We start from the raw sequence: 23,323 nt of genomic DNA on the forward strand, positions 1-23,323 counted from the left end.
CAGTAGCAGTTATTTATTAGGAGAAAAGACTAAAGTGCCGACACGTCAGAACTTAATCGCCGCTTGTATCCGTAACCGGGCACCGCAGGAATCTTGGCATTATCTTTGACTGCAAACTGGGCTTCGCAAAAACATGTCAGATCATTAGCTCAGGCGTGTTTCTATCAGGAACATTTCTATGATCAAAACCAATTCTCTCCAAGAAACATAGAAACCAAAATTGCTACACTACATTATTCCTCCAGCAAAAACTGCCTCTCATATCTGTATCTGATGTTTAATTACATGCAACGGTCAATGTATTTATGATTTTTGATCATATTAACGACGTAAATAAACCATATGTTGTATTACTATCACCTGATTCTCATTATCTGGGTCACTGATGGGAAATTCACATGACAGAGAGCCAGCAAACAAAGATGACTGCAACCACAGTATTCATCAGGCCTGCAGTGTGTCAGTGTTACAGTCAGGGTGTTATTACAGTAAGTTGTCTTTGAAACAGGATCTTCTGGTGATAGCTCTGGCTCTTCATGGTGATGAGCTTGTTTGCTGGTGGTTAAAAGGAGAAAAAACAGTGGCACTGGACCCGCTTGTACAAGCCTGAGCATCAAAGTTATTTAACACTGAGAATAACAAAGGGGGAGTTATTTTGTCCTTGTTTAGCTAATATATCAGAAACAGATTCTGTTCATAGATCACCCCATTTAGAAAATCTGTTTAATGAGCATAATGTCTGGGGGGAAAAATCCTTTGAACCAGTATTAACACAAGGGCTGTAAACACTTTGACTGTGATGGGTCGCTAAAGAATTTAACATTTAGAAGTAGGAGCATCTACGAGTCTGTGCAGGTGGAAGAGGAAGATAAGGAGAAGGAGATGTGGTTAATAAGCTGTTAAGTGAAAAACGTGGGAGGCTCTGCGGTTAGCCACTGTCCCTCCACCCTTCTGCCTCTTTTCCTTCCTCTCCTGTCTTTCCATCTCTTTTCTACTTCTCTGTTATGTAAGTTCAGCGACGTTCTGCTGTGTGAGTGCAAGGGGTGGAGGAGCAGATAGATGGAGAGTGAGGGAGGACAGCGGCTGCAGGCCAGGCTGACTCAGAGGGCAGCGGGAGCGTTCCTTTTTTCTTTTTGGCTCCCTTGGTTTAAGTGCAGGAAACATGACTCAATCCACTTTTTTCCATTAAGCTTTTCTAACTTGACATTTATTGACATTTTTACTTATTTTTTCTGCTTTTACTCTTAAGCTTTCCACTCACAAGTGCGAACTCAAGTGTGAACATTTAATTTCACATAGCAGAGTGAAGACATCCTCCTCTGCATGTGAAGTCTTGTTTACACTGTCCTCTGATTCTGTTATTTCCGGTGAGTAACATTTCTTGTTGTAAATTTTTTTTTTTTCTCTAGAGGAGCCTTTGGCCTTTTTCGTGTGTCATTTCCAGTGCAGCTACTTCTAAACATTTGCAGCTACTTTTGAGATGCATTACCAATATAAAGCCATGAAGGTTATTTCCTGAGTCATCTGCAGCCTGTGGTACAGTCTACCTTCACAGAAACATATACATGATTTTACTACAGCGTGACAGTTATCTGCCAACTACCAAACTACAACACTTTGTGTTTATATGTGCGACAAAGCCACCGCCTCAAATAGAGCAGTATTAGTGTGAAAGTGTGTGACAAAGTCCTAGTGCTCAAAGCCGCGGTGGAGCGAGTCCAAGCTCTGTGTGTGTCAACAATGTGAAGTTCAAAAGCAGGAAGGAGACAAAAGTTTCTACTCGAGACCTGTGTGAACGGTTTGTACGTCAGGCACAGCAGTCTGCTTTTATTATTGAACAAACACACACACACATACACACAAACACATACACAGCACCCCATCAATAGATTAATGCACAGACCTGGAAAGTACCCAGTTCTTACACAGACAAATGCTGCATGCATGCTGCTCACAGAGCTGCAGAAGTTGGTGTATATGCATTTCTGTCTGTGTGTGTATATGTGTGTGTGTGTGTGTGTGTACACTTTTGCCCCAGAAGGCAAGAGACATTTTTAGCAACAGGAAGAAAGTCTCTTGCTTGCTGTTGTCTACAATTACGATCATCACTCCTTCCTCCATCTTCCACTGCTGAGCCACACTCTTCCTGGCACAGACCATACTGTGCACTTACATTTTACTATTACATGGTAACATACATACATAACCTATCTGAAAGACTGAGAGAAGGAATAAAGAGAGAGGGGGGGGGATTTTGCTGGTTTGTCCTTTTCATGTCCAGTGGTTACACAAGTAAATGGGTTTACAGTGTCCATAAAAGGTTTCACATTACAGACAGAGGCGGTGAAAGAAAAGAAAAATGACAGATCAAGAAAGAGAGGGGAAGGAGGAGGTTGTATGTAAAGCACAAACGTAATGTGGAGGGTGAAAAAGCAAGAAGAGGATTCTCTGTCCTTCTTCCTCTGTTAACGTAAACACTGACAGTTTATTTCGCACTCACGCACGCGAGAGTGAGCGTCCCCCGCCCTAAACTCCCATTTACACAGTGTTTTTACAGCTCTAACAGAGATTTAATAAACTGTTTGGCGCTGTTAGGAACGTGGACTTAAAATATTAATTTCGCAGGAATGACGTTGGCAAAGTGGGGAAAGCACTTTAAAATACCAATCACCATATCCAGGTACATATATATCAATGTCACAATATATAATCACATATATCAGGACAGTATATCTTGATTACGTGTCAGTTATTCTGTTGAGTAATCTTTCAGGCACTATTCTGATTGTTTTTTTTTTTTTTCTTAGAGCACAACTTTATACGCACATGAGCAGACAAAACTGATCAGGAACACAAAACCGATCCTTACACTCTGACTTCTGTAGGATTTCTGCAATTTGCTGTTATATAAATAAGAATTTATGAGCTGGCATCACAATGAAAATGGCTTGTTGTCCAACTACTGCTGAGCAACAACTGCTGACAACTCCTGCTGTGAACAAATGGCAGTCCAATTGCGCAACCACAAAACAACAATCGCAAGCATGACCAGACATTTATCCAGACAGACAAACCGAAGAGTGCGACACTCCATCATTAGTGGAGTCGGACCACAAACAGCAGTGTTTTTCTGTTCCTGGAGTTTCTGAAAGATTTGAAACCTCAAGTCCTCCTCATCCAGGGACGGTGACAAGAAAAACAGCCTCAAAAACCCTTCATCACATCTCAGCCATGCCAACGCTGATTCACACACATTATCAGACACAAACACACACACACAGACACCTATTATTGCCTAATACGGCTACATACACAGGATTAGCTGTAAACTGCTAGGTTATTATTTATGCTGGAAAACATAACAAGAAGAAATAGGCTGGGAGTTCTTTCCTAACACACTTTTTCCAAAACCACACACTCGCAGTGTTCCCAAAATACACTGCGGTTTGCTAAAGGGTATTTAGGGAACGGAGCCCAGACAACAGACACACACAGACGTTACACTTATATTCTCGTCACAGGAAGCAGAATTCAGAAGAAGAAAAAAATTCTCGTTCTTCCTTTAATTTTTAACAACAACTTTGGTAGCAGCAAGCTTGTGTCCACAAGAAAGCTTCGTTCACAAACTTACCCCATTACAAAGCTTGCAAAGAATTTAACAACGTTGATAACAACCACACACACACACACACACACACACACACACACACAGAGGGTCTGCAGCTCTAAGGCTTGCCAAGTCTGTCTGACCAGTGTGCTGACCCATTTACAGAGAGTGAGAGAGAAAGAGAGAGAGAGAGAGGGCGAGCGGTCACGTAAGACAACATGTACTATGTAGGCCACAGTTTATATGAGGACTTTTTTGTGCCTGTGACGTATGTGTATGTATGTGTGTGTGTGTGTGTCTGTGTGAGAGAGAGAGAGAGCACACGCATGTGTGACTTCTTTGTGTGTGCAGGAAAAGATTAAGTGTAATTAGCCATATGTCTGTTGCAGCTACTGTATGAATGCTAATGTGAATGGGGGTCAGCAGCAGAGGGCTGAGTGAATGCTTTCTCTGTGTGTGTGTGTGTGTGTGCACGCGAATGTGATCTCAGTGTGGCTTCATGCTGCCTTCGTGGGGGGTAAGTGAGAGTAACAAAAAAAGAGGGGGTCAAAAAAACCCAGATATTTAGATGAAAACACACAGTTGAACCAATTAATGGTTGTCGTTTTTCAGTGAGGTTAAGACCTGAAATGTTTTGAATAATGTGCAAACAGATGGACTCTTTATTTCAGATACAAAGGAAAATGATTTTTAAACATTAAGTGTACATGTCTAGCTTGTTTTTTGCCTTGCAAAGCTCATGACTACACTCAATATTTGAATCTTGTGGAGATGGCATGTGGAAGGTAATCAAACTTGCTAGTGTATTCAACAGGGCTGGGTATCAAACCACACTACTTTTAAAGTGGGTGCTATTGACTTTCTTTTCCACTTAAAATCATAATTCTGCCAATTTTGGACTGTATTTTATTTTCAGGCAAAGTTCCTTTTCACTGTTTATGTTCAGGGTTTTGTAGAAAAAAATGTATCCTCCAAAGCAAAGTGCAGAGAAGCTCATGCACTGCATCAAAAATAGAATCCAGTTATTTAAAAATTAAACCCAGCTTCTTAGGTTTTAAAATAGAGGAAGAGTTTATCAGAATCTGCTAACGACACAAACAGTTCTCTAGACTCTGCTGATTTGCATTTTATAAAGATTCATTAAGTCACTATTTCCAGTAACTCAGTGTTACACGAGCTGCCTGTCCTCTTGTAGACACAAGAGGACAGGCAGCTGCTTACAGATGTTTATTTTGCTTGCTGCTGGCCTGAGACCAAAGCATATCACCTCTGTGATCCACATAAAGGCCAAAAGACAATTATTTTCTCAATTAATCCTTTTGTCTATAAAAGACAGGAAGATAGTTAATAAACTGTAGTGTTATGTGTATGTTGTTTTGCTGTGATACTGATAGATATTACAACCACCATGGTTCACTTATTTTAAACTCTTTCTCTCTGAAAATGGAAGAGATGCCAGCACAGACTTCATCTGCTTCATCGCAGAAAATAGCCGCCACATGCTCCAGGTAAGAACTGATTCAAAATTATTTGGAAATTTGTTTTCTACATTTTACCTTCTGTGTGTGTCTGAGCTTGTTTCTATGAGTTCTAAGTGAAAGTAACCATCGTTATCTCTTAGCCCAGGCACCACACACACAAAGACACACAAGCAAAATCACTACAGCCAAATGAGTGTTGAGAATGAGGGTGTGGTGACTATGTATCTGTGTCTAATGGAAAGTGGGTGTGTATGTGGAAGGTGTGTGTGTGTATTTTTTTTGACGATTTTATAATGGTTGCCATAACATTTTATGTAATTTCTGATGCGACCTGAGGCCTCACAACTATTCTATGCCTCACGCACGCATGCACACACACTTTCTATTCTTAATGTCTCACATTATTGCAAATGAGTACGGTTGATTTTATTCCACGTCGTTGAAGTATCTCATCCGTGAAGCTCTGACTAACGAATCTTTGATCTCCGCTCTTTTCTTTACAAGACTGAAGCAACTGTGTAAACAATCATCTAGAAGCTGCGCCGAGATAAGACGCATCAGGACCTGTCCTATTCAGCCGAATAGGGTGACTGATGATCGATCACATTGTGCCTTTGTTTCACAGTTTTTAATCAGATAAGTTAAAAAAAAAAAAGTAGTGGTATAAAGATTAAACAATACGCAACGGAAAGCAGATAAAGGAGTCAGAGATTCAGCTACTTCAACACACGACCACAGACCTGACTTGCCACCTCTACTAACCATATTTCCTGAGGGGGAACCCGCTTATAAAACATCACTTCAAATTATTTAAGCAAGACTTATTGCATAAAGGCCTGGGAAGGATTTAGAGTGAGAGGATTCACGACTGTATTCAGGTTTTAGACACATTGTGTCTCAAGCCTCAGCTTCCCTGACCTCCCTGACCGCTTCTATGGAAGTCTATTACATTTAGCAGTGCAGAGGAGAAACACATTAAGGTCTGTCAGGGCACGTTGTGATGTGTAACTGTATCCGTTCACTCATCCCTCCATCCACTGCAACAACACCGGAGGCTTTATATGCTGGATAAACTTTGAAATGAGCCGCGTTAGGTTTTAAATTTAAGGGGGAGGAGGGTTCGTGTGTCAGGCTTTATTCATTGTCTATATGTACACAAGGAAAGAAGTGAAATGTCTCTCTATGTGCAGCGAGCCTCCACACCATAACATTCAGTGCTGCTCAAAAAAGCCACAACTAGCAATAAAAATCATCCCTGTGGCCACAACAAAACAGAAAACACAACAGTCCGCTGTAGTAAAGGAATTCTCTTATCTGTAAGTGAAAACCAGGCTGCTGTGGATTGGAAAAAGCAGAAAGTGATAGTCAGCCAAGTTTAGATGAAAAGAAATACTGCTGACAACTCCTTGGACAACAGTCGCTATTAGCTGACCACAAAGCTGATTTTTAGATAAGTAAATAAGAGACAAACTTTAAACTATAAGACAAAAACAACAGAATAGAAGAAGATGTCAAAATGGAAAAGATTTTAGAAAAAAGATTGGTTTTCAATCCCTTTTGCTTATAATACAAACCGACAACAGTCTAATGTTTCTCTGGGATGTCTAATGAAAACATGAGCGCCAGAGGAGACCTCCTTCATGAGTCTGGTAACTCGTGATGTGTAACACTAGCTGTTCCTTCTCTCTCTGGGTGCTCTATATTTCATGATGGGCGCAGGTTACATCTCTGAAATGGGCCGAAGGGGCACGTGTGTGTGTGTGTTTTAGTAAGTGTGTGTGTGTGTTTGCATGCCTACAGGAAATATGACGCTGTGTAATCGACAATGAAGGGTCCAAGGTGTCAGGGGGATTCTGGGAGTGAGTGTGTGTGTGTGTGTGTGTGAAACGGAGGGATGGTGGGTGGTGGGGGATCATGTTTTCCATCATGTAGGGTGATTCCCTGACCATATCAAGTGACACCAAACAACCCTACACTTGACCTATACAGGGCTTCGTCATATAGCAACGCACACACAACAGTTGGTTAGTTAATTAGGTATTTGCAGAGTCATGCACATGTAAGCGTCCAGACCGCACAGAAAGTGCAGCTGCAACCTGTGACTTGCGACGAAAAAAAAAAAGGCAGAGAAACTTTGTGCAGTTCTACTGTGAAGAGAAAGCAAGAAGAAGAAGAAAAAAGAAAAAAGAAAAAAAAAATGAAGCCGCAGATGGATGGAAGATGCAGCCTGTCTGCAGCGGCGCTCAGTTTTATATCACAGTTCGGTCTAAAAGCCACAACATGTAAAAAGTTATTCCAATAATTTTCAAACTCGCTACACTTTCTAACAAATCTTCTGACAGCAGTCATGTGGGAAACTGGACTGTGGACCTGCTCAAACCGCAAGAAGAGAGACAACCAAAATTTCCCCTCCTCTCCTTAGTCAAACCATCTTGCCACATTTGTAAGACAATACAATACAATTTCATTTCGGTATGCAGTGATAATATAAAATAGTAGCATGGACAAACTGTGTGGGTGGGTACTGAAACCAGTAACCAACGATGAACTGAAAGAACGCACGCACACGATCACACTTGCCCTGCTTAGACAGCAACAGCAGTTCATGAGTAGTGTTCATTATGTCTGCAACAGAAGACGGACAGACAGACAGATTGAAAAATAGAATGTGGAGAGAGAAAAAACTTTACTTCCCCTCTGAGGAGGGCACGGGAGGCAAACACAGGGCTTTTTTTAGTATGTGTGCAGACTGGACTGTGAAGTAAAGCCAGTAGTCAGTAAAGTCAGCAGCAGCTGTGTGTGTGTGTGTGTGCGTGTGTGTGTGTGTGTGTGTGTGTGTGTGTGTGTGCACGAGTGCGCAGGCAGCTGACACCCTCACAGCAACAGAACAAGAGGGTGCTGAAGCATGTGGTGCACAAACAAAAAACAGCCTATGTGGAGTTTAGGGTGGGGAGTTACAAACTAGTAAACACACAATGAATTCAAACACACACACACACAGGACTCACCTCCGGTCAGGCCGTGTAGCAGACTGATGTTTTGTCCTCACGGGCAAATTAGGACAGGAGCTGGACATTTGGGGAAACAAAGAGAGGGAGAGAGAAACAGTCAAGGCCATCTGGTCTGAGGTGATCGCATTTGAGATTCAAAGCATCAGCAGCGGTGTGTGTGTTTCTCAGGCTCTCACATACTAGTAAACCCAGCTGAACTGGTCACTCAGACTAATAGCTACATCTACTTTCTGAGTGTGAGTGCATCCTGAACACTGAGTATACTGGTCTTTGGCTGCATCCACGTGTTGAAGCTGCACAGTGAGACTCAGACGTTTCTCTTGCTGAGCTCCAAACACTCAAACACACTCACACAGGTTGCCTCCAGACACAGCATGAGCTCTCAGGAACAATAATGAATAACATCAGCCAGCAAACAATTTCAATAGTCAACCTTTTTCACACAATGCAGCTCTTTGTGGACAGTTGGGAGGTCACGACCACGACCATCACCATCATCGTCTTCCTCTTTCAGGAAGAATGACAATGACAGCCTATAACAAGGCAGGTAATCTGTAAGTGACACTGAAGTCTTTCCTCGGAGCAGGACAACTCAGCGTGAACCTCACTCAGCTCTACAGTGACAACAATGAGTTACGCTTGAAAGTTTCACTACTGCAGCTAAACGAACGGCACCGCAGCACGTTCATCTCATGACGCCGGTCATTTCTTTACAGCTGAAAGGCTCAGTGACAGAGAAGCACGTAAATCTATGAAACTATCTAGAAAAAAAACAAGAGACAAGTTAAAGGTAGATTGGTATCACAACCACAAGTATTCATGCAGTAACTTCCTAAAGCGTAAGGAAGAGGGCGAACGCTGTTTAAACCACAACCACAACTGCAACAAGGCAGAGGACGAGTCCAGAGTTTCTGAAAGCTGTTGTTGCTGTTTTCACTGAATCCAACACTCCCCTTACCAAAAGCTACAGTAATAGAGCTGCTTCCCTCAGATGGAAGTAAAATGCCAAAAAACCACACAGTTAGGTAAGTCTGAAATGTACGTGCATCTGTAGCGGCAGTGCAACTACACAAATGTGTACGAATACGCTTTTTTTCTTCGCAGCAGACGTGGACAGGAAAACCACAGGTGTTACTGATAACATTAACAAATGGCTCCATTTTAGTCAGCTCTCGCAGTGAGCTATGACAGTGTGACAGTGAGTCAGCATGCACATTACCAGGACCCTGAGACTGAAGCAGCCACCATTCATTTTATCATTTATACCTGTGCTTTTCCTACTATGAGAAAAAAAAGCCTATTTTAGCTGATTTCAGCAGGATAATGCAGACTGTCCGTACTGGATACAAAAAAAAAATTTTTTAATGCACTTCTCTGTTTAACAGAAAACCTGACTGGTTCCAGTGACAAAGCGCTCCTGGTATGGATTTCCCATCCTGTCACAGCTCATCTTGACAAAAAACCTTCCATGTTATCGTCCACACAACCTGCCAGTCCACTGCAGCTCAGCTGAGTCTGTTAGGTGGCACTTCTCTGGCTGTGAGGCCACCTGTCTTCTCTCCGCGACCTTGCTGCTCGCATTCAACACTGTAACAGCTACAGGTATATTTCTATGAATTATATCACTGCCCCGCAGGCCACTCTGCAGCCATAACGTAAGATCGTATGGCGGTCTAGTGTGTGATGTAACTGTATTGCAGCTGATGATGTAACCAGCTCTGCAGGCAAATTCAAGCTGCACAATACAAAGAGCATCGCCTGAAAGCTCCTCAGAGAGACAAACAGAAAGACAGAGAGTCAGAGAGAGAGAAGAAATTAAGTGTTAGAGAGACAGGGTGAGAGACAGGGTGAGAGAGGAAGACAGAGAGAACAAGAGAGGCAAAGAAATACAAAGGAGCTCACTGGTCAGACAACAGCCAGCAGTCTGTGTCTGTGGATGCTAGAATTACACAGACACACGCACTCAGACACACTCAATCAGGCAGTCAGTCAACCACTACAATTCACTTTGTGCAAATGTATGTGTATACAAACACAAACACACCAGACACTACACGGACTGACTGACTGACCTCCAGGCCCTGAACACTGCAGAACTGCCTCACAGCCACACTGACCGACAAGGACTTCTAGCCTAACTGAGGATCTGTCAATCAACGTCTCAAAGCCGCACACGGTGTGTGTGTGTGTGTGTGTGTGTGTACGCCCAAGTGTGTGTTAGGACCGCCAGCTCATATGTCGACATGCAAGACACAGCAATGGTGATTTCATCTCCTGCCTGTCAACTGGTAACAAACTACATTTTTGCAAACTTCTGCTGAGTGCTCTTGACACCACAGCTTCCTGCTCTTTGCCACTGACAAGCTACATTAGATTACTACATCTTATGACTGATTCAAACCCATCTCTCATCTTACTAATTAATTGTAATTAATTAAATTAATTAAATTAATTTTTTTTTTTTTTTTGGTAAATGTCTTTAAATGAAGTGTCTTATTAGTTATTTTTATTAGTCTTTATGTGCTTTTTAGCACAGATGTAAAACTGTGAATGTGACTGCAGCTGGACCACCCGAGTGACTACCTGTAGAAGTTAAGTACTTTTTGAAATATTAAAATACGTAAATCCACCCTACACAACACTGCTGTCTAACCTGCATACCTGACTGCCTTCAGGTGAAACAAGCATGTTAAATTCTTGGCTACAGTCCAAACACAGTCAAGCCTAACAGCTGGAACAGCAGACGACACTGCAGTTAGTCAGCTCTGTGGCGTCAATGTTTTAGAACAGGATTTCAAACTCCGGTATCGTCTGATCTGTTTCACTTCTTCAGCTTGTGTAAACAAATTCTGATTTAAGAGAGATCCATACTTCATATTTGAATTATCAGCTTAATTTGTCTGTTCCAGCTGTATGCTGGCATTCAGGACTCATACAGGACTCTGCCAGTGCAGTGAGGAAGGTTAATTTAGGTGTCAATTTATGATTGCAGTGGAAAGTCTGGGTGAGTGATGACAACATTAGTCAGACACTGGAAGAGACAGTCTGGCTGGATGTTAAATCAGGTTGGATAATCAGACAGCCTGCCAAACTACGAGTTGGACTGAAGCGTGAAACAGTTTCCCCTCTGCAACACGTAATAGGTAGAGGAAGTTGACATTGGTTACAGGACACAATACAACTGAGCAGAAAAGGGAATAAGAAAAAAGATTAACGTGAGTGATGAAGGTTTGTGGAGAAGAATATATGAAGTCGATATATCAAGCAGTTGACTGACAAAGTTAATCGGCAACTACTTTGGTAATCAATTAACCCTACAAATGTTTTTATTTTAGCAAAAATTAACTGCTTCCATCTTCTAAAACATCATGACTTGTGGGTTTTCTTAGTTATAAGATAATAAACGTTTTGAGCGTCGATTGCACAAAAAGGAATCTTGAAAACATCGCACTCGGCTCTGGGAAGCTGTAACTGACATTTTCTGTTATTTCCTAATATTTTACAGATCAAATGAATAATCAAGAATATAATGGGCCACCGGATCAAACTGATAAGGAGGGCTTTCCACCAGGAAACTGTTTAGCCATGGTGGTAAGCCATCCAGATACTGACACAGATCTGTGAGACGACAGGCTATCTGATTGGTAACAGACATCTTCCAGCATTAATGCAATGTTTACCATAGTTTATGGGTGGCCACTGCAGCTGATCACCTCAAAGAAACCAAGAAAGTATTAAGCTGAGGTGGAAAGTCATCTGCATCCAAACCCATTGGTTAACAGATGATTGCCTAAACAAACAATTATTTAATAGATGGGTCTGCTCGTGCTTGTCGCTGTGCGTTTTCTCTCCAAAAAAGGACACGATCCAAGCAACACCATAAACCTCTTTAAAGGCAGCTAATTTTGAAGCTAGCCTCCACGTAGATGCAGCCACGGCATTTTCAGACAAGTCTTCATGGTTCAGTTCACGCACAGACAGATCTCCTCCTCCTCCTCCTTGTGCTCCTAGCTCATGTCATGCTACATAGTTAGCTTAAGCTACCGGCAGCCACAAAGAGCCCGCACAGCTGTCCCTAATACCGATCACTGCTGTCCAAACACACCATGCACTCTTACCTGTTCGGATGCGACGGCTGCTCGGAGTCCCTGCACAGACCCAAACAATGTTTTCTAAACGTGATTTATGCTGCACTGAGCTTGCCAGCCTTGTCCATTGTGTGGAAGAGATGCTGAGCGTCTGCTCACCTTAGAAGCATTAGCTTTCCCCTTCTGTCTCTCACTGTACAAACACAACTTCGGCTCTTGGCCGTAAATCACCGTATAAACGCGCCATCGCTTTTTAATCCAATAAACGTCGCCAAAGGTTGGCAAAGCGAAGAAGAAAGGATACCGGACTTACATTACAACTCAGATGAGCAGCTTAAACGAAAATGAAAAACTATATGACAACACAATGTTGCCGTTCTATGTAGCCTCACGGAAATCGCAGATAAACGCAACCAGTGGGGGGATTTAAAAGAACTTTACTCACCTCTAGTGGACGTTAAAATCCACTACAGAATAAACGTGCAAGGAATTTGCGCCTTTGCACAAAATTTACGGTTCGACCTCCCAAGATTGATGAGACGTCACGTAAACGTGACGCAACGAAACGGGGACCAATGGGCTTCCAGGATGGGCGGGACACAACACAAATAACGGACCGAAGATCTCTCCGTCTGTAACCGTTAACGGACACAAATTTAGATAACGATGTGATTTATCATTATCAGAAACGTTATGTGAGCGTCAGTGTGTGGCCAACAGGGAGACGAATATGCTGCTCACCGATGTAAAAATACACTGAAGTAAGTCAGACGTTGGCTTAAATAAAACACCAACCTTAGCTTAATGCTATTGGGCTATAAAAGCTACAGTTAGCTGTTACTGTAACGCCTGCTTACTAACGATGAATGAAACAAAAATAAATGTAAATTGACTCTTTAACAATACCGCGTTTAAATAGCCAATAGCAGCTTGTTCTTTTATGTTTATGTAAACACTGATCATAAATCAGATTGTCTGTGTTACCTCTTGTGTCTTTCTGTGTCTGTCCCATGCATGTCCAGTTTCTGTTTGTCTGTGTCCTCCTCTGATCCGTGTCCCCAGTCAGTGAGATGTCTCTGGCTCAGAGGGTTTTGCTGACCTGGGTCTTCACCCTGGTCTTCCTCATCATGCTAGTACTCAAACTGGATGGGAAGGTAATGGTTCACCACATGTTCATTATTTAGATTTTTTTTTTTTTTTAAATCATTCATAATCGAAATTATTACATGAAACTGAAATAAGATGTGACTGACATCACCTTCTCCATTTCTTCCTTCCAGGTGCAGTGGAACTGGTTCCTCATCTTCCTCCCAGTCTGGGTCTTTGATGGCATCCTCATCCTCATGCTTGCCATTAAGATGGCAGGCCGTTGCAAGCCTGGGTACGACCCTCGCAACGGCTCCCCAGATCTGCGTCTACGTGCATGGTACTTGACGGCCATGCTGCTTAAGCTGGGCTTCTGCCTGACACTGTGTGCCAAGCTGGAGAAGCTGGCTGATGTAAAGCTGACGTTTGTGTGCATACCACTGTGGACCATGTTACTGGGAGCGCTGGTTGAGCTGGGGCTCAATATCTTTCCTGAGAGGAGAGAGGCCTGAGGGGGCTCAAACTGCTGTATTAAAACCTCAACATGAATCGTTACACCAACAAGACTTATGTAAATGTTTGTACGACCATTACTTTGTGAAACTGGGGCCTTTTTGTTTGGCCTGATCGTTTCCAGAGAGGACTGAGACTCCGGAAGGAATCAAATCATCATCTGATATGTTGGATCTTAAGAATAATAGACTTTGTGTAACAATAGAAATCATATGTGTTCAGATCTAAGTGAAGTTTGCTGTGAGGGTTTTAGCAGAGCTGGGACTCTGCTGTTTGTGTCAAAGAAGAGCTGCTTGTAAATCCGTCACAAACAGTTCATTACAAAAAAAAAAAAAAAAAATCAGAACAGCTCAAAAATGGCTCAATTTTCTTTACCAAGAAAAAGAAAGCCATATGGGGATCAACTGCATATGTATAAGTCTACTGTGAAGCCTACACTGGAAGAAATAAACTTCCTCTAGTGTCCTCTTGTGTTTATTTTTACTGTACATAAGCTAGCACAGCTGCTCTTCTAAAGAAAACCACACAGGGAGGGAAGTGAATAGTACTTGGTGAATTTTGCATCCACTTCCTTTATTTAACCTGCATAACACAACTATCACTTTTGGTACCAAATCATGGAGTGTAAATTTAGTTACCTGTGCTTTAGATATTGTTTGGCTGTATTTTACGCACAGACACTTTGTTGTTTCATTCCTGACCTGTGGAGGGTAGTTGGCCAAATATTATTATACAAGTTATAAATTAACTTTAGAAGTGCTCGTGGCGACAGCTTGGCTTTGCTGCAAGCACTCAAAGGAATAAATAACTTAGATGATATAAGAAATTTCTTTAGGACATAAAAGCATCTTGGAACAACTTGTTATATTCGTTTTAGCTACAGGCTGCTCCCTCTGCCTTGCACAATATCTCATTTGTACCATTTAAATCATCATGTGTCCACAAAAATCAATAAGCTGTTATTAGATCCAAGATCACAAAACCCTAAACTTGGTGATTAAAGTGATTACCGTTCAGGTAGATATGGAAAATCTATCACAAATGACATGCTGTGGGTTAGGAGATGACGATCATGTTCTTACTGTATGTTAAGTTTCAATTATTACAGTGTGAACTGTCAAAATACCACACAGCTCATCAGAATACTTTCTACCAGCAGTTTAAAGTGTTGTGTCAAATCGATTATTGTTTTAAACCTCACGGTACAGCTGACACACAGTGTCACACACACTGTCAGCTGTACCGACGGAAACTTGTTTTTGTGCCATGTGATTGTCTGTTAGTATTTCAACTACATTCTTTGCATTATTTTTGCACTGTGTTGATAAGAAAGTGAGTAATACATGGTCTGAGATGGCATGCATGTCTTTTAAGAATAAATGATTTACATGAAACTGGCGCATTTGTCTCAGTTATTCATAGTGATACTAAAACAGTAATTTTAGTAGCCGTAATAACAGTGCAAATTCATATGCAAGTGTTTCCACATACACAGAAGGATTACATTAGTCACTATGCAAAACAAAGTATTATGGTTTTGGGAAAATCCCTCTGGGATGTGACCTGAAGTGAACTGAAGCAACCAAAGAGCTGACAGCAGTGTGTGCTTGTGCTTGGTCTGCCCTTTCAGGGACACTTCAGCTCCTCTGACATGCAGACAGAGCACACTGAAGTCTTTGTCTTTTCTCTCTTTAAATATTACAACATTTTTGTTTTAAATGTCTTTGCAGAATTATAATGTTCAGACGTGTAACTGCATGAGATCAGTGTTTCCAGTTTGCAGTCTCTGTATTTAGAGCCAGGCTGACGCTGCCATCAAACGTGGCAGGAAAAAGCCACAAGAGGAACTGAAATCATAGAGAGAAATAATTTATAAAAGCACACAACTGAACATGCTTACTGAGGGATTCAAGGGTAATCATGTCTCATGCCAGTATAATGTATGTGCAGAACTGGGGAAAGCTGAGACAGGGTGGATGCAAGAGTCTGCTCAGTGTTTTAGAGGTAGGAAAAGTAGAAAACGTTAATTACACAATTTAAGTGACAATAAGTGCTGGTTCTAGATAATCATTACTATTGAAACTGGAAATCAAACCCTGAGCAAAGAGTAGTGCATGCTCAAAGACTGTACAGTCTGCGTGCGCACCACATTCACGCGGTTCAGTGAGGTTTTTCCGAGTATTCCCTCCAAAAATCCTTTCTTTGTCCCTGCTCCAGCTTCCTGCCTCACTCCCACCCTTTAAAGGTCAGCTGAGCTCCACTGGCATTCCTGCTGTGTGTGTGCATGAAAGGATGAAATGAGGGGAAAAAAAAAAGGCTGTTTTGAGTCGTACTTGACCTGACACACACCAGCCCTGTATTATGGGGCTGCTGCATTGTGGTGTGTATGTGTTGTCTGCCCAAATCTCGCCTGCTAAAACTGCTGAGCTCATTGCTGCAGACTGCAGTGAGTGGGTGGCTTGCATAACAGCAATACAGGGAGAGGAAACACAGGCAGGTACACATCAGAGGCGCAGTCACTTAGAATTAACTGGTTTTGGTGCCCTTTAAAAGTCAGACAGGTGTCTCTGGTCTTTAACGAACCACACCTAAAAAAACAAGGAGGTTTTCAAGTGTCGATATCAAAATTACATCAATCTTACATCTTAAAGCTGCTGTTGTCTATATTTCATCTCAACACCATCAGTAACAGACTCTGCTCTGCTCTGCTCTGCTCAGCTCATCGTTTGGGTTTTCAGGCCCGCAGCTTCATTGTTTTGGTTCACTCTCAGCTGCTGAGAGCCATTTTCAGCTACGACAGAGCAGGTGTTTGACCAAAAAAAAAAAAAAAAAAAAACTCAATAAAACAAGCTGCTTGCTAACAGTTGTGCCATATCAACTTTAAAAGGTGATAATTTGTCTGTGCTGTCCCCAAGTGGCTAGAAATAGGTTACTGCAGGCTTAAAGGTGCTTTGTGGAGTAAACAAGGCAACAACAAGTTCATGCTTCTTCTTCACTGGCTATGTTTCCACATTTCTACGTTTCTTTGTGCGTTACCATCACCAACTGTTGATTGACTGACTAGCAGGAAAACAGATCTCAGGATGTGAATTACACTGACTGCATGCTCACAAACGAATATCATGAAATACATAAAGTGACTTGTGCATTGTACAATTCTTACCCCAACATTTTCATACATTGAACCTTTTATTAGCTAGGCTCATATTTAAAGTAGAAACCACACTACAAGTTTTTTCTCTTTACAAAACTTCTTATGTACACTACAGTGCTGACAGTTAAAAATCACAGAAAAAAATAGAAAAAAAGACCAAACCAAAACCTTGAGATAAATAAATTCAGTGAAAACAATGCTAGCCCATGAAAGACTTTTTTGTTTTCAACCATAAGTTTTGTCACATTTGTACAAAAAATATATAAGTTCCTGTCATGTTTTTTGTAACATCTGAAACCCAAAAGCATAAAAAGAGCTGCAGAGCGCCTTGCAACTGGCATCAAATGCTTAATTATCACCTCACTCACTCCAGAGCGACACAGTGAAGAGTTCTGTCTCTGAGATGAAGTCCTTAGAGGCAAACTGACCAAGAGAGCTGAAGCTCATACTTGCGGTGAGACTAATCATGAAAAACACAGCCCTGCTTTCAGGATATCATTCCACTGAGCCATCCCAACTTAGGCCGCAGATATTTGGAGAGTTTTCAGCGGCTTTACAGACCAATTTAAGGCTTCATTCTCATTTTCCAGTGAAAACTTAAAAACTCGGACCCCTAAAAACTCCCATGAAAGGACAGAACTCTCTACGTGGCTCTGGACCATTCATTTAGTAGTTCACAGTTAAAGACAGGCACTGGGGAAATGCTGTGGGCTACATTAGCAAGTGAGCTCTCAACAACAAAGCTCCACAAGTGTGGGATGAGCACTGAGACAGAAGAGTTTGATTCTAAAATCAGATACTTGGAGAAAGATACAGTATACTCTTCATAAATGTTGCTAAAAACAGAATTTCAATAATTTATTGTACTTTTAAACACAGGAGGTCACTTCAGTCCCTGCTTGATAAATAAAATATGTTTACAGAAAGGATGCTCCACACTGTAGAGAAACTGGACTTCAGGTAAATAGATAAATAGTGCTTTGAGAATGAACTCTCGACAGTGTACCATCTGCTTTCAAAGTGTCTTCGAGCATGTGTCCACAAAGAATTAAAAAAAAAAAATTTGTGTCAGAGAACTGCTGAGGCCTGAAGGTATTAAAATTATCGTCTTGGAAGAACCTGAAATTGCACTGTTGGTAATCTACGACATAATCTGGGATTCACGACCCAAAGTGTTTTTCAATAATAATATCAACTGTATTTAAAGAGTGTTTGGCATATATCCATGTAACAAAGTGCTGTGTTGAGTCACATTAGGGAGGTCTTATGATATTGCTCTACCTCTAAAGTTACCTCATGGCAGGCTCTTGATGTAGCTGCATAGGTACTAATATAATGTTTCAGACTGAATAATATTTCAATGGCCCTGAATAATTTCCTAAAACTCTATACTGTCCAATAAAATCAATGGATCTGAAAGTATTTGCAAGTGATTCATATTTAAGTTTGTTTTTTTTTTCCCCTCAGGAGGCCAATATATATTCGCAGATGTGTCCTGAATAGTTTTTTCCTGAGACTCTGAAGGCTCTGTCTGTGTAACAGCCTTGGCTGGGTCGAATTCTTCCTTGGCTGACCAGCAAGCGCTCAGTTTCCAAAATTAGGAGGTGCTGGTACACATCCAACAGACACTGAAAAACACAGCGAAATTACACTAAGAGCTCTGCCACTGGTGTTGAGGGCTACAGTTACGAGTTGATCTCAATACTTTAAATCGCGACTCTTTTTATGGTGTAATTAACTACAGAGCTACTGGCTGTATACTGTAGCTCACTATACTGATTTATAATTTAAACAGGGCTTTCTCTTCATTTAGAAGCACTAAAAACTGCATTCATATTCTTCTCGGGCAATAAAACACTGCGACTGATTAGAAAAATCATTTAAGATACCTGTTAATTACATTTAGTTGCTCCTCAGATGTTGACATTACTGGCTTTGTGTCAATTGCTTTCAAATTCGGGTGAAAATACTGATGCTTGTCACCATGTCAAGAACTGGGAAATGCAGTTTTCTATCAGCAGCTTATTGCGGAGCATTATTGCTCAATATACAATATCAGGGAAAAGTACTGCAATTTACTGTACTGATTAAGATGCATCGATACAATATAGTGGAGGAAATGTAGTGATATTATCATCAATACATTAGTGTATTGTACAATATCGTTTTGACCCATCATTATTCAGAGAAACAGTCTTGGGCACAAAGAATATACTAGAAAAAAAAGCCACAAAATGGAAGCATTAGCTGCAAGTTTCACAAAAAGGTCATCACTCTGACCTTTTTTTTTTTTTTTATAAATATCGGACACAAACTCTGCAGATATTTGCCTATTTTCTTCCTACCTCTGATGGCTCACGGATATTCAAAAGGGCTATGCTCACTTCAGAAAAACACAGAGCCAGACAGCAGTTTGGTAGACTTAAACCTGGAAAACCTCTTCTTCACTGTCAGATTTTGGTGCACCCATACTTCACTAAAGGCCAAAACTACCAGTACATGCAATAACTGCTTAATATTTTTGAACCAGAGCACAACCAAAGCGTCACTACTGTCTAAACCAGTCCAGTCAAGAGGTGTGGGGTACATAAAGTCCAACTCTGCTTTTTAAACTATGATACTGTGTCCATACCAATTCACTCCACTGCCCCCACCCCCTCACCCCCAATCTGTTATTTCTTTTTTACATTGTTTTACATTAACACAATCAAAATAAAACCTCGTACATATACAGTCATTTAAAAACAGCTTCTTTATGTACAAAAACTACTATAAAATTGGTCTCCGCTCCTCTTCATGCTTTGAGGGAGGGGAGAGGACAGAAGGGGAAGGTTGAGGTGGGAGAGGAGGAGGAAGAGGAGGAGGAGGGGGAGGCAGAGACTGCGAGGAGGAAGGAGGAAGGGGTGGATGGGGGAAAGACTGTGGCAGAGAGAGCTGAACCTGCGCTGGTGCTGAGGTCTGGTATTGCGGTTGTAGCGAGTAAGAGCTGGGGGGCTGAGAGAGGAAAGACTGAGGGGGGAGGAAGGGGTGAGAGGAGAAGTGGGGATGCTGAGGAGGGAAGAAGGTTTTGGCAAACTGGTGATGGTGAGGGAGGTGAGGTGGAAGAGACTGGGAGCTGGTGAGAGCAGTGTTTGGTTGAGACGGAGGGGAGATCAGGGGAGGCTGGTAGTACGGCTGAGACTGGGTGGTGATATCTGGTTGGTGCAGGTGAAGCTGGCTCATGTGAACCGAATGGGGTGTTGGTTTCTGACTCAGGAAGGAGTTAAGAGCTTGCGACTGCGGCGGGAGGGAGGGATTGGACAGCGGATTTGGGGGGAGGAGTGGAGGTCTGTGAGGAAGGTGGGAGTGTGGCAGGGGGTGAAGAGGGGAGAAGGACGGGGGAAGCATCTGAGGGAGGTGAGGAGGTGGGAGATGCTGGGGTGCGTATTGCTGCATGTAAATCCCTTGCCTCCCGGCGTCGTGTGGCACACGCCTCTGTGGATCCACCAGCGTCCTGTAGTCCGAACTTTGAGTCCATTTCTCTGGGAGCGTTTGAGTCCTCGTGTCCGCTACTGTATGTGTCCGTGTGTCGGCTTGGGAGGTGTGTGTCTGTACATTCTCAGCAGGTGATTCCCGTGGTGCTTGAACCTCCGACTGCACTTGTGTCCGTATTTCTGAATGAGAGTCCGGTTTTAGACAAAGTGAGTCTCTGTCCTTCGGCTGGTCAGATTGAGAGGAGGGCAGCTGGGAGGACGAAGACACAGTGGAAGGAGGGAGAGTGGAGAGATTCGTGTCCACTGTGGACTTGGGACTGGTCAGGAAAGATGTAGCGGAGGTTGACGGGAAGGAAGATGTGGAAACGGAAACAGAGGAAGACAAAGACGGACTGGGAGCAGCTGAAAAGGAGACTGAAGGAGTATCAGTGGATCCTGCTGGAGGCGCAGAGGAGGAGCAAGACTTAGAAAAAGACAGAGACAGGGGTGATTTTGGATCTGAATGAGAAGCAGAAGAGGAGGAAGAGGACGCTGCACTGGAAGACGTCATTCTGCTGTCTGAATGATGGTGATGGTGGTGATGATGATGATGGTGGTGAGGCTTCGATGATGCTTTGGGTTTTGCATCCTGATGCGGAGGATGAAGAGAGGCAGGAGGCGACAGAGGGAGGGGCGAAGGCGATTTATTTTTGCAGGGAGCAGGAGCTGGAGATTCTGTCTTCCCCTTAGCAGGAGGTGAATCCTGCTGTTTGGGCTTTCCTCCTTCTTTCACCCTCTCAGCCTCCTCTTCCTCTTTGTCTCTCACACTGCCCACGCTGGAGTCCGCTGAGCGAGCGGGCTGAGACAACAGAGGTGGATGCTGAGGGTGAGGGTGAGGAAGATCCTGCTCCTGTTCCTCTTTTTTGACAGCCGGCAACGTCCTTTTTTCTGAAACGTCTGTCTCCTCGTCCTCCTCTTTTATCCTCTCCTTCACTCCTTTCTCACCTTTCGCTTCTCTCCTCCCTTCCTGTTTCTCTTTTACCTCCAACTCTGCTGCTTCCGTCTCCTTCAGCTCAGCTAACTCATCCTCCTGCTCTTCCTTCACCTCCTCCTCCTCCTCTTCTCCCTCTCCTTGGTGGTACTGCTTTAAGCGGATGTGCCATGCCAGGCTGCAGACAGCAGACACGGTCTTGAACTGGTGGACCACATTGCGGGGGATGAAGTAGATGTCATCGTGGCACAGGCGGATGCGAGCGTAACGGATGCCCTCGCGACGCAGCTGGTTTAGTTTGGCATCATCCACCCACTGCACACACTGTTGGAGGTCAGAGAGTTTAGACAGAGAAAATGAAGAGATGCGTTCGAGAATTAAACATCTGTCTTTCGACACTGACACTGACATAAAGGAGAAGTTTTCTCCTTTATTAAATATTTTTTCCAACCTTAGTTCAGAGTTTCATTGTAAAAAAAAAAACTGGAAATCTGCCGTAAGTTAAATGGTAAATAATAATTTACTGAACTAACTCACATCCTTGCTTTGCTCCAGACAAGTCCTCCAAATCTCTGCAGTTCATTTTAGCTCCACCAGGTGTCAGCATCCAACATCAGTTTATATTAATGTTGCACCTCACCCAGTGTTGGATGTGAAGTGTTATATTAGGGTAACACTGTGGGATAATTCTGTGTCTAATAGGGGACATAAACAGGACGACTGTACTGGACTGTATCTAATATATGAGTGGTGCTTGTTGCCGTGTGTGTGTGTAATGACACCTGAGACAGAGGGGGTTCGTGTAGGTCCAACTGCAGCCTCTGAACTACGTAAGGGAAATCACCAGCATGGAAACACACCACATCTTTGGTTACACGAGGAGGCTCCGAGCTGAAATCAAGGTTAAGGATGAGAGAGGATGAGAGAGATGGGACACGGCCATCAATGTGTGTACCCAACAGTCTGACACTCAAAGTGTGATGATGTGATGCTTCGCTGCCTACCCTTCTCCGGAGCACACGGCCTTCAGCACCCCTACGGCCGCTGTGGTCTGCCGCTCAAAACCCTGACCGATGTGATCAGCGTGGGCCCGAGTCCGATCCTCGAACAGCATCTCCCTGGGCTCGCTGGTCCTGGGAAGCGACTGCAGCAGGTTCTTTACCTCATTGGTGGAGCTACGAGTGGACAGAAATGATCACTTCTTCACAGAGACAGAAGAGTGAAAAAAGATTACCCCCACAGTTGTACAAAGATTTCTCCCCTGTCTCCGCTTCCCTGCTGTCTAAATAAAGAAGAAAAAGACTAAAGGTGAGTGGGTTGCTCACTCTGCCAGTTTATTTATGTCCTTGTTTCCTGTCTGCTGTGCAAAACAAAAGCACCAGACAGACCGCTAGTGTTGTTGTTATCTTGCTTGATGTGTCCATTAATGTCATCCACAGTGCGACACGAGGAGCATCCACCAGCAGGGTGGATGGTGGGAGCGTTGTGATGCAGAGCAGGAAAACATCCCCAACATTTTAAAACACCCTGGCAGTGCATTCAGGACCTGGTTTGAGCATTTCAGCAATCTGCAGCTTGTTTCACTGCCCATGATGACTAATCACTCAAGCGAATGATTAGTTAGTTAACCAAATTTTTAATTGTTTTCTGGTTCCAATTTCTTCAATGCGCAAATTCACCTCTTTTCTCTGTTTTATGTAAATTGTGATACAACTGTGATAGAGATGTTTTCAATATTATCTGACATTTAAAGGATCATTAGAAAACGAGTTAACATATTAAATTATAATGAGAATCTTTAGTAGCAGGACCACAGCACATTGTAAAACCACAGTTATTGTCTGCAGATATCGTTAACTACACCCCAGCTTTTTCTCACTTTCAGCAAATAGTTTTATCTTTCAGTTCATTCACAATGTCTTTACTTTTTCATGTTTGGC

The 23,323-nt window shown here is 42.6% G+C and overlaps 3 protein-coding genes across 6 annotated transcripts in view; 1 reads left to right on the top strand and 2 right to left on the bottom strand.

The window, feature by feature from the left end:
* The window catches only part of LOC121176035 (protein PHTF2-like), a 37,904-nt gene extending 25,460 nt beyond the window's left edge, over positions 1-12,444 (bottom strand). For 2 of the 3 annotated variants that reach the window (XM_041029968.1, XM_041029967.1), the window contains exons 1-2: positions 12,218-12,444; positions 8,097-8,156 (exon numbers count right to left, since the gene is read on the bottom strand). The gene's annotated coding sequence lies outside the window, so the exon portion shown is untranslated. The remainder of the gene's footprint in view (positions 1-8,096; positions 8,157-12,217) is intronic. The other variant, XM_041029969.1, reaches the window with a different exon arrangement.
* A 341-nt stretch (positions 12,445-12,785) lies between these two features.
* Positions 12,786-14,161, top strand: LOC121176228 (transmembrane protein 60-like). The gene is made up of 3 exons (XM_041030252.1): positions 12,786-12,948; positions 13,210-13,341; positions 13,468-14,161. Exons 2-3 carry the CDS (start codon positions 13,258-13,260, stop codon positions 13,783-13,785), a joined length of 402 nt encoding a protein of 133 aa, XP_040886186.1. The 5' UTR covers positions 12,786-12,948; positions 13,210-13,257; the 3' UTR covers positions 13,786-14,161.
* A 2,781-nt stretch (positions 14,162-16,942) lies between these two features.
* The window catches only part of LOC121176417, a 75,753-nt gene continuing 69,372 nt past the window's right edge, over positions 16,943-23,323 (bottom strand). For both annotated transcript variants that reach the window (XM_041030473.1, XM_041030472.1), the window contains 3 exons: positions 22,388-22,558; positions 22,166-22,274; positions 16,943-21,707 (listed from right to left, as the gene is read on the bottom strand). In XM_041030473.1, coding sequence (XP_040886407.1) covers positions 19,710-21,707; positions 22,166-22,274; positions 22,388-22,558 — 2,278 coding nt within the window. In that variant the 3' untranslated portion in view covers positions 16,943-19,709. The remainder of the gene's footprint in view (positions 21,708-22,165; positions 22,275-22,387; positions 22,559-23,323) is intronic.

Source organism: Toxotes jaculatrix, chromosome 22 (assembly GCF_017976425.1).
Source record: "Toxotes jaculatrix isolate fToxJac2 chromosome 22, fToxJac2.pri, whole genome shotgun sequence".
In the NCBI taxonomy this organism is placed as follows: domain Eukaryota; kingdom Metazoa; phylum Chordata; class Actinopteri; family Toxotidae; genus Toxotes; species Toxotes jaculatrix.

Coding starts and splice junctions, on each gene's coding strand:
- LOC121176228 (XM_041030252.1), top strand. CDS start 13,258: ATGTCTCTGGCTCAGAGGGTTTTGCTGACCTGGGTCTTCACCCTGGTC. Junction 13,342..13,467: donor TACTCAAACTGGATGGGAAG/GTAATGGTTCAC, acceptor TCTTCCTTCCAG/GTGCAGTGGAACTGGTTCCT.